This window comes from Corapipo altera, unplaced genomic scaffold (genome assembly GCF_003945725.1).
Source record: "Corapipo altera isolate COAL_440 unplaced genomic scaffold, ASM394572v1 49, whole genome shotgun sequence".
Taxonomy (NCBI): Eukaryota; Metazoa; Chordata; class Aves; order Passeriformes; family Pipridae; genus Corapipo; species Corapipo altera.
In genome coordinates this window covers 16,647,748-16,659,172 of record NW_020884879.1, presented here as the reverse complement: position 1 = coordinate 16,659,172, position 11,425 = coordinate 16,647,748, and the positions used below count along the sequence as shown (strand labels likewise).

Sequence of the window (11,425 nt, the reverse complement as noted above, 5' to 3'; positions counted from 1 at the left end):
CTCTCCCTGGGTCACCATGGCCTTGTAGCAGTCCTGCAAATGTTGTCCCTCTCCTCTCACATATCAGAGAGAGAGGCTGAGAACTTCTCTTGCTGTACAGTGGGGGAGAAAGCATTGAAACTGCCTTTGAGAAAGACTTACATTTTAGCCAGAAAGCCTTCCTAAGCAAAAACAGTTTCTAGCTTTTCTGTTACGAATTCTTATGAAAGCACTACTCCTACAATATTATTTTGGAAAAAAAAAGAAAGAAAAAGAGATATTTTGTTGGAGTTATAGCAGGCTGTTATGATCCATAGTGATCCATTTACTGAAGACTTCCAGTGTTGGTGGTTTCTGTGATATAGATTCAAGTTGTTATTCCCAGTTACTTACACAAGAGGTTAAGGTTAGCCATTGGAAAAGTAAGATCCAGGTCTCTCTTTAGATATCAGATATATTGGAAGTGCTTTCAGAAAATGCTTGCACATAAGAGAGTTGGAGAGTTAAGTGAATACTCTCAGTTAAAAAAAAAGATATTGTCAGCAGAAGCTATGAGGAAGAGAGTCTTTGTTTGGATAATCTGTACAGAAAGAAAGTAATGCCAGGGGAAGAGAAGAAAGAGGATTAAACAGCCTTGAAATATAAAGAAAGAACACAAGGGAGAAGAACATACAGGAGAGGAGACAGCAGGAAGGGGGCAGATATGGTCATAAAAATGAGTTTGAAATGCCAGGATAAAGACAGTTGGAGATCATGGGCACTATGGGTTTGCTAATGTACTTTTCCATGTTTAAGGTTGCCACACTTCATTTTCTATGCTTGCAAACTGGTGACAGGGAAAACATCCATGACATTATCCAACAGTGGTTCCCAACAACTATGAGCATGAAAAGGTTGGAGCACTCTGGTTCAGCGGTGAGATGCACACCGCACTCTGAGGCAAATAGTATCCATATGTCCCCCTCCAAAATGCTGATATGTATTTTTCACAATACTACCTATTTTTATGATCCTAAAATCTAGTTCATTTCTCTGTTTGTTTGGGTTCGCTGCTCTACTTGTCCTCCAAGTTGAGACTTCACTATTTCATTCTGATTTCAAGCACTTTCTGGCACAAATCCTCTTTGATATAATAGTTATTTTCTATAAACATGAGTAAGTATGGGTGGATTCACCCTCACCTAGTAATTTGCAGAATATAAAAGTATATCACACATCTGACAAAATGGGGAAATTCCAAGACAGTGAGCTTAAAATTTACTATGTATTTTACTTTTTACTAGGAAATAATGTACACATGGAAATATGCAACAGAATGATAAATAATGCAGTTAATATAGTTGTGAGAAAGAATTATTACTATTTATTTTGCCCTTCTGTTACTACATACAGTAAAGTCAAGTACATTCCCAAAGAGTGCTGTGAATATCTAGGACACATACTGGCAGGTTTTTCTTCATGCTGTCATTTTTAAGACATTTAAAGACATTTATCAATAACCACCAGTAAGACTAGATTTTATTTTTAAAAGAACAAAAGTCATCAAAGGCTCTTTTCAGAGAAGAAGAGTAGAAGTTGTGTGATTAAGGTGTCTTTATAGAGAACAGATTTGGCTGGATAGGATGTCCATGGGACAAAAGGATTTCTAAAATACAGAGTAATGAATGAAAAGCACCATTGCAATGAGGGTAGTGTTCGCTGACAGGTATGGCAGCACATACATAGAGTAGGAAAAAATCTGTTTGTACAGCAGTGGTAATGTAAAATGCACAGCTAATGAGGAAAGTCCAAGTAGGACTAAGAAATAATGTTTCTGAATGTATTACTGGTCAGCAAGAAAATACCTGAATTAAATTAGAGGTAGAATTTAGGCTTTTGGAATATAGAAGTATCTTCCTCAAAACAAATTCTTGCCTAACTCTTACATGTATAAACAACTTGAGACACCTGGATCTTCAACCTGATCTAGTTGAAGATGTCTCTGCTCATTGTGGAAGGGTTGGACTAGATGATCTTTAAAGGTCCCTCCCAATCCAAACTATTCTCTAATTTTAGATATTGTATTACCAAGATTCTCCAATTTTTTTTTATTTGGTATAACCAGAGGTATATCTTCACAATACCCAAAACTGAATAAGCTTGTCCATATTAAGCAGTGTAATGCATAAATACCATGCCTCAGTCTGATTGGACTTAAGGACTAGAAAGTTTCTGAAGCCTGATAATTCAGCTTTTCCTAAATTTCAGGATGGAGTTCTCCACTTCACAGGTGGTTTCTAGGTTTGGTCAGTGGTAGCTGAACATGAAACCACAAAACCAGTCCTTGAGGTAGCAACAAGAATGGCAGTTTTCCAGTGTGGTGGGGAATCAGATGTCAGCATTTCGAACCTGAGTCTCTGGCTTTACATCGGCACAGCTCCAACAGGAGGAGGAGAGAACTTCACTACCAGAAAGCAAGCTTGTAAGAGGCCCTTCAGTTGTTTAAAAGACAGTTTGCAAGAGATGGTTTAGCTCTCAGCTTCACAGGGTCTGAAGTGGGTACCTAAGTCACCCCTCACCTGTACACACTCCACTCTGAAGCATCCAACTCTGACAGGGAAAAGGCCTTACATTTTTATCTAGGAAGTAACTTGAAGCCAATAATTGCTTCAAATAATGGCTGGGCTGTACTGGACACCTTAGGAAATATCCTTGCCAAGAATATTCTCATGGAGTAGCAGGCACCTACTTACAGTAGGTATTAACCATAAGATCACTTTATACTTTCCTTAAAAGCATAGATTTACTCCATAGGCCTCTACTTAAATTTCTTAATGTCCAAAGTATTAAGAGTACGATTTAAAATCTGTAAGATATTATTTCATATCATATTTTATCATCAGAGAAAAAAGACTGCAGTGTAATAGAATGTATTATTGTTTTCTACTTCCTATTTTTTTTTAAATTAGGTATGTGATAAACCTGTCAATAACTTAATCCTTCTGATGAGCATACTAACATATTCCTTACTACAGCAAAATCTCAAGAACAAAGAATGCAATGAAAAATCCATTAGTCATAAGTGTAAAGTGTTGGTCAAGTTGACCTTGCTTGTTTAAAAATGACAGTAGCATTTTTTTTCCTCCATGGTAAGTACAAGCATGTTTCTGAAAATTTCTCTAATCAATATCTGGAGTCATGACTTCATTTGGCTTACTGAATTAAGCTGTCTCACAAATTCCTAAATATCATTTTACACACCATAGTTTATATAATCCTAGTGCCAAATAAATAACTTTCAAAGCAAAAAACATACAGTGCATCCTTTTCATTACTGACACTTGCTTGAATTTATGATTCCTAGGTCTGAAAAATTAACAAGGCTACAGTACTGTAGCAGTGCATGTCTACTGTATATACAATTTAATTATTAAACAATCACCTTTTTAATTAAATGGTGTGCTATGATTGCCTTTAGTGAATTTTGCTTGTACTAATGGATCTGCTTCTACCATTAGCGAGGTCATGTTTGAAACAAAATGGTATAAATGTATTTTAATCCACTCTTGGGAAAAACAGCTGTATGAAAGGTTTCTCTTCGACTACTTCTGTCAATTAGTTCCTTATGTCAAATCATTATGCAGAAATAAAAGCTGTGGTCAACCCATTTAAAATTCCATTTGAATCCTACTGGGAATGGAAAACCTTTGTACTATTTTTCATGCTCTGAACATTCTTCTAAACATTTACTAGAACACTGAAAACTAGCAGTAATTTTAAAAGAAGGTGGCAGTATTGTCAAATTCAAGAAAATTAGTAAAACTATGGTTGTTTGAGGTTCATGACTTCTATTGCTTCACAGCATTCCTCTGACTGCAATTTATGGGATTTTAAGAAAAAAATGAATGATAGAGTTACTAATGCTTACTGATATTTTAGTGACACCTCTATTTCCAGATAATGATTCCTACAGAAAATAGCAGTTGTTTTCTTTACACAGTATCTAGACTGTTGAGTTTGATTTCTCATAAAGAGCACTATGGGCAGCAGAAAAGTCAAGGCCAGACAAGGAATTCAAAGGGACCTCACTGTGGGAAGATGAGCCATCTCACCAACTGGGGCAACTTTTCGAGGTACCACGAAAAGTGTCTAGCAGTACAGAGCTCCTCCAGTGTCTTAATCCCAAGTCACATAACTAGAATCTCTGCAGGCACTAATGGTCAGCTTTCTTGAGTACAGCTTTCTTGCTATAGCATAAATGACCCTCTTTCTTTTGGTCACAATTAATGATGACATAACAACAAAAATGTACCTTAATGCATTACTGTTGAACATATGCAATACTTAATGGGTCCAGTAAGATGGGGGTGGGGGGAAGAAAAGGTTTTTTTCCATTTTTTAATGTTGCCTGATAATTAACAGGATCAAGGATCTACACTACAAGCACTTAAAACCACCTAGTTAGTCTTAGGAATATTTAGCTTTATGATCTTAAGATTACTTAGCTAAAGTTCTGTAACTTAAGCAACTTACTATAAATGATTCTGGAGTTTCAGGCTCTGGGATGAAAACATCAAACACAGTGTTTGCAGAGAGAAGTCTGGTGTTACACATGCCTATGAAATTCTCTGAAGGAATCAACAAGCATAAATGATACAAATGATGCCAGTGATAAGTGGATTTGGGAAGGTTCTTCAAAAAGTTCTTCCTCATAGTGTCTTAATGAAATTAAACTGCCACAGGATGGGCAAGAAGGATTTCCTGTATTTGGTTAAGCGTTAAAAAATATGAAGTAGGAATACAGCTTTGCAAAGCAAGGAGGTTCCGTAGGACCCCTAATAGTCAGTGTAGGTATAAAGGTGCAAAGACATTCTGATGATCTGGAAGTTGCTACTGAATTTTCAGAATGACCAAAAATGCATACAATAGTGAAATGTCAGTTCAATGTTGATAAATTCAGAGGAAACATAACCCTAACTAGCCTCCTGAGTGTGTACAGCACATGAGTGCTATTTATTTATCTAGCACCATTTAGAAAAGGGATTGTGGTGGAGAAGCAAAAATTCCAAGGAAGCTTAGCTCAGTGGCATTCAAAAAAACCCCAAATAAATTCGTGAACATTTATGAGTGGAATGAAGAAACAAACAGAACAAACAATTAATACTATTGCTCGAATATACCTTGACTGTGTGGGTCTCACCATTTTATTTCAAAAGAAACACGGAAAAGATTCAGAGTAGCAGGATGTGGCTGTTCAGAGATAAAAAATGGCATCCGTAAGAAGGAAAACCACATGAAAAAAGCCCCATCAGTGAGCAAAGTGCTGGAATAACTTTGTGAAATTATGAGCACTAACAGGGATGAAAAAATGCAAAAGAACACTCCATTTCTCAAAATAAAAACACCAGGGAGCACTAAGTGAAGCCAGTGGTAAAAGAAAGCATTCTTCACAAATATATAATGAAATTATGGTACTTAGTGCGACAGGATATTGTGGCACAGACAGTATAAAGTGTATTAAAAAGGGGAATGAGCAATATAAGAGAGAATTGCTTGTTGATGGCTATTAAATAGGCTGTATGGGGTGTGACACTTGGTTTTGGCAGTGCTTAAGCAGCAGCTTGCCATAAACCATGAACATACAGGCAAAAAATCACCTGCTATGACTCCTACTGCTTTCCTAAGCCTCTGTCTGTCCACTACTGTGACCTTCGGTAGTGCTGCTCATGCTGCATTAAGTAAACTGTTAGTTCCCCGAGTTACACGTTTCCATAAAGGCTGACTCAGTTACGGGCGCTTTAGGGAGTAACTCTTTGAAACACGTCGTGCTGCTTCTTTCCGTACTCTTCCTACAGCTTTCCTACTCCTCTCCAAACTTGCCAGTAAAACAAATTCTGCAATAAACTTTTATGGCTACAAAGTAAATGCTGAGAAGCTGACATTAGACAAGTCAAGTCCCTGGTTTAAAGCCGGGAGGGTAGTATGGGGGTAGGTAGCAGTGATTTAGGGCACAGGCGTTTCGTGTCCCCGGGGCCCGCCCGGGCCCTGCCTGCTGGCGGTGGGAGCCGCCGCCTGGCGGGATGCCCGCCCCGGCGGGGAGCGGCGGGATCGGGATGGCCCCCGCCCGCTTTCCCCGCCTCCCCCGCCGCCGCGGGGTGTCCAGGAGCGGCCCCGGCCCCGCCGTCACTCGCTGTGTCGCCTCGCAGGTCTCCGGAGCGGACGGGGCGGGCGCTGCTCTGAGCCGGGCGGGCGGGCGGCATGAAGCGCTCTCTGCTGCGGCTCTGCCGGTCGCGGGAGAAGGCGGCCGCCTCCAGCTCCTACCAGGGCGTCGCCTGCGAGGCGGACGCGGCCTCCGTCGCCTCGCAGGATGTCTTCAAGGTGCGTGCCGGGGGCGCGGGGAGGGGGCGGCGGGACCGGGCTGGTGGTGGGGACGAGGGCTGAAGGTGGAGGGGAAGGAGGTAGGCGAAGTTGAGGTGGATGAAGGTGCGGTAGGACTCTGGAGACAGCTGTGCGGGTTCGGCAGTGGTTATGTCCCGGGGAGCCTTCCCTCCAGGAGACCCTTTCTGCTAACTCAGTGGAGCCGTGAGGGAAGATCTGTGAGGGATGGGAGGCAGGCTGGAAGTTGACTTGGCTGTGGTGTGGGAAGGCACAGGATGCCCAGGTGTTGTCTGGCCAAGTCTGGACTGGAGTGAGCGGGAAGGCAGGAGGGGAGCAGGAGAAGGAGGATGTGGGTGGTGGGTGGCAGGCGGCTGGTGCGGATCTCACATCCCATCCTTGGCCAGGAGAAGGAGGTCCATGGAAGGGGGGTCATCGCAGGAATGAGTAGACTATCTAGCAAAAATGTCCCAAAAAGAAAGTTTAGAAGAGCTGGAACTATTATGGAGGGACAAAGAACCAGCAGTGCAACCTACAAATATGAAATTGCAGCCAGGAAGGACATAAAATCTTCCCATTTTTAATAGATAATAGAATGAGAAGTAATGTATTTATATTGCTGCTAGGCAACCTAGACCAAACTTTGGGCAGGCCCATTTTTAAGGATAAGAATAATTAAGCAAAGGAAGAGGTTGCTTACAGGATGGAAGACTTGGGTAACTTAGGAGATTTTTAACAGCAAGCTAAACAAATTTGGCAAAGTTTGTCGATGAGTTTAGATACCTCTTGGGGTCATTTCTAGCCATGTATGTTTTCTGTGTGCTAGGTGTAGACCTGAGCAACACCTCTTCAGCATAACGTTTTATCACCCTAGTGGGTGATCTGGCTCTACAGAGCTGTTCAGGCAAGGGCAAACGAGCTGGAATTTACAATAACTTGCTTTGCTGGTTTTTACCAACTGAAGTACTGAGAACACCTAACTGAATTCTTCTTTTCCTATTTTTCTAATGAAACACAACAGTATTGGCTGATAAATCTTATTTATATTGGTGGAAATTATCATCATACTACATTTTGTCTGACATTGAAAAGTAAATCCAATTTTTAGAGTGGCAAAATGTGGTCTACATCAATAGACATAAAAAAGGTAGAACATTAGAAGGAATACAAAATACTGGACTCTGTAACAAGGTTTTCTTAAATAGCTTTTTGATGTGTATAAAATGTATAGATATTTGAGTATGTAATTGACCTGTTATCTTTGTGATAGTTGAGTCATCTTAAATACCCTTTCCACAATTACATCACATGTTTTCTATTAGCTTTTTCTGATTGCACTTCTGAAGCAGATGCTAACCCTGTATTTGGCCTCAGTCTTCTAAATCTTTAAACACAAATATTGTTATTGACAAATACTGTTATTGACACGAGTAACCTCACTGAAGTCAGTGGGACTAGTATCCTGAATGAAATTAAACACGTGCTTAAGCACATGAATGGGCTGCCCTGTAATGTATATTTGCTTAATGACAGCAAAAAGTGCTGAGACTTTGTGACTCAGGGGATCCTGGAGAGCAAAGTTTCCTTTTTCTTTTCCAGCTGAGAAGGGAACAGTGATTTTAGGGGATTTCCTTTTCTTATTCTTTTCTTTGCTTACACATCTTTGGGAAGGTTTACATTACTTTTGATAGGCATTTTTCTCCCTTTCTCCCCTCCCAATTTTGCTGAATTGTTTTTCTTTTTTATTCTCTCCTAATTTTTAACATCTGTTTTTTAAATTCCTGCCTATTCTACTGCAAACATTTTTTCTATCAGTTTTCTGGGCTTTGAATCAGTCTAACAAAAAATATTTGAAGAATATCATAAAGTAAGAATCAACATGCTTCCATAGGGGGCTTTGGTTGTAAATCACAGTATCTGGAATGTATCAAGCTGTCAGTAGGTGCAGGCTCAGCTGTCAGAGTATCACTGTGATGATACTGAGATCTCAGTTTCAGACTGAGTAGTAGCCTGTGGGATGGTCTAAGCGTGCTGCTGAAACTAAAAAATATATTGGTTGCTCTGACATAAAGAACATCACAGAAGCCCGATGGCGGAACTTGAAAGCTCAGGACATAGGGTCTCTGTAGAAAGATCTAAAAAAGAAACTTATTAAGATTATTAATTTTTCTTCTCTGTTGGATTCATTTGACATGGCCACTGCAGGAAAGAATATAAAAATATAAGTGATTAATTTGCTTGTTTGAGATTTTCCACTGTGGAAGGAGGATCTTGAGCTCACTACAGAAGAGAAAATAATGTCTTCAAGATGATTTCCATTTTGTTTTAATTTTGCACTGTTTCTCATCTGGATCTGATTTTGCCGTTGATTAAATCAATCTGAGTTTCACTGTTGGCCCAATCTGATCAGAATTTGTGAACTTCTGTATGAAACCAGACAGTTGGGGAAGAACTATTGAGTGGTAACCTGCCCATAGAAACACGTTATAGCGTTACTAACTTCTTGGCTTTAGGAGAATCAGAAAATGAGAATATTTCTATCCAAAATAGGTTATTTCAGATGGAAGCGCCTGTAGGCTGCGGAGCTTCATTAAGAAGAATCGTTCTGGTCTTACAAAAGTAGATGAATTAAATGCCACCCCACTGCATCATGCTGCAGAAGGAGGACAAATAGAATTAATGCAGTTGATCATAGACGACTCTTCCTGTGAAGGTAACATGCATTTTATCAACTGTTTTATTTAACAGAATAAAAAAGTTCAATAATCGAAGTGTCCATCGCCCAGCTGAAACAGAACTGGTATGTGTTATCTCCATTTATAGATTGAAATATAATTCAAACTGTCTGCCACAGTTTGCACTCTCTTGGCTGTGGTTTGAGTCACCCTTGTTATGTTAGAACTGTTTTGTCTCTAATGCAGTGAATCCATAAGTGTCTTACTTTGTTTGATACAAAGTATCAGTCTTCAGATATGAAAAAGAAAACTGCAGTGATGTACAGTAGGTCTGACTTTCTGTTATGTGTCTGTTATATAACAAGCTTTGTGAACTACATCAGATTCCACTGATAGACTTTAGACTACTGAGCAAACCTCCAAATGGCCCTGAAAAGCTCATTTTTTCACCTAATGATGACCATTCTAATTTTAGATTATTCTGGCTGAAACATATTCTTTTTATTTTCAGTGTATAATCTTCGTCCTATTTTTTTAGAATATATTTTGAAGTTTATCTTCAATTTTCAAGCTCAAAATGTATGTGTAGAACAGACCACTTCTACAACTGGTGTGACTTGATTTACTTCTGTGTTCTTAAGTGAAATAGAATAGATACGGTCTTTAACTTTCTTACAGTTTGCAAGCATTTATTGGTTATCTCTTATTTCAGTTACTCACACTTACTTGTTCTGTGCAGCCTCTAAAGCAATGGCTGCAAAGTCAGATAAAAGGAAAGAGAATAGTCAAGGAAAGAGGGAAATCAAGTAACTCTTGGGGTAAGAAAAAAGGTATGTAATAGTGGGCAAGAAATAGACACTGCATGACAGGAAATCTTTTCCTTTCTTTCTTCGAAGAAATGCGATGCCACAGATCTATAACTTCATCAAAGACAACCTTTTTTTTCCCATTGCAATCAGAACTTTTGATGGTTTTGTTTTGGTTTTTATTTTAGTTTGGTTTCTCTCCTTTGACCTAGTATTAAACGTGATGGATTCTTCTGGAAATACCCCACTGCACTGGGCCACAAAGAAGAACCAGATTGAAAGTGTTCGTTTGCTTCTCAGCAGAGGAGCCAATCCAAACATTCTCAACTCCAATATGATGGCACCTTTGCATATGGCTGTTCAGTCCCTGCACAATGAAATTGTGAAGGTAAGTCTAAAGTCCACGAAAATATACACAGTTGATAAGTAGCTCAACAGCAGCTGTGTGCTGAGCACGAAGACCTTGTTCATATATGCTGTATTTCCTCATATGTTTTGTTTAGGGAGCAGGATGTGTAACATTTGATGCTTATGGAAGTGTTTGTGTCTTAGCAGAGCAAGTAAAAAGTAACTGACTGATTTCTAGAAATACTGATATTTGTGCTATGATAGTAGTGATTGTGTTTCATGGAAAATGCTTTTCAATTTTTCAAACTCAAGGAATGTTCTTTAAAAAGGTTCTTTTTAACACTAAAACTTCATGTAGCCAAGTGTTATTTCAAATTATAATGTTCCGATTTGTTTTTTTACAATTATTTAGGAAGTCTTAGAAGTATCAACACTTTCTTGAAACTAGTTCTAATAAAACCAGATTAAAATTAATCGGAAAGCACAGTTCTTAAAATCAGCATTCTAATAATTGATTAGTAGCAGAACTAACTCTGCAATTAAAAATCACAAAAATATATTGTGAAGAAATTACTGAGGCGTCCATACTGAACCTTGTAAAATAGCAAAAGCATTGAGATTTTTAAGCAGCATAACTTTTTATCCCTTTGTCTAAGTGCGGTGAGGATTCTTCACTTCATATGCAGCATTTGGATAGAATTTTAGAATTTCATAGAATCATAGAATCAGCTGAGTTGGAAGGGACCTCCGAGATCATCAAGTCCAACCCTTGATCAACTGCCGCTGCGGTTACTAGACCATGGTTCTAAGTGTTCTTCAATTTATTAGGTGAATGCAACCTTAACATCACATCACTTGGCTTTCCCTTTAATTTTTTCACTTTTTCTAATTCATCTAAACAAAAGAAAGAAACACATATACCTGCATTCAAGACTCAGTCCTTTAGAAATGTTTCAGTGTCCTCACATCTTTTACAAAATCTGTATTTATTATGAATTAAGAACAATAAAATCTGAAATACAAAGCCCATTTTCAGGAATGTCATTGTATCAGCTTCTGGGTTGGATTCTTTTGCAGCTCTGTTCTTGATCTCTCAATTTTTCTCCACTCTGTTGTTTATTCAGGATAATTCTCCTTTGGTTTTTATTGCCAGATTGCCTGAGAGTGTTTAAAATGTTCCAGTTCCTTTAATACAGAAAAAAATCACGGGAATTACTGAAAGACAATTAAATAGATATGTAGCTAGGGGAATAAATATGCAGT

General features: G+C 38.8%; 1 protein-coding gene across 1 annotated transcript in view; it reads left to right on the top strand.

Moving 5' to 3' along the window:
• Nucleotides 1-6,216: 6,216 nt before the first annotated feature.
• The window catches only part of TRPA1 (transient receptor potential cation channel subfamily A member 1), a 32,282-nt gene continuing 27,073 nt past the window's right edge, over nt 6,217-11,425 (top strand). The window contains exons 1-3 of the mRNA XM_027638712.1: nt 6,217-6,336; nt 8,884-9,046; nt 10,027-10,202. Coding sequence (XP_027494513.1) covers nt 6,217-6,336; nt 8,884-9,046; nt 10,027-10,202 — 459 coding nt within the window. The remainder of the gene's footprint in view (nt 6,337-8,883; nt 9,047-10,026; nt 10,203-11,425) is intronic.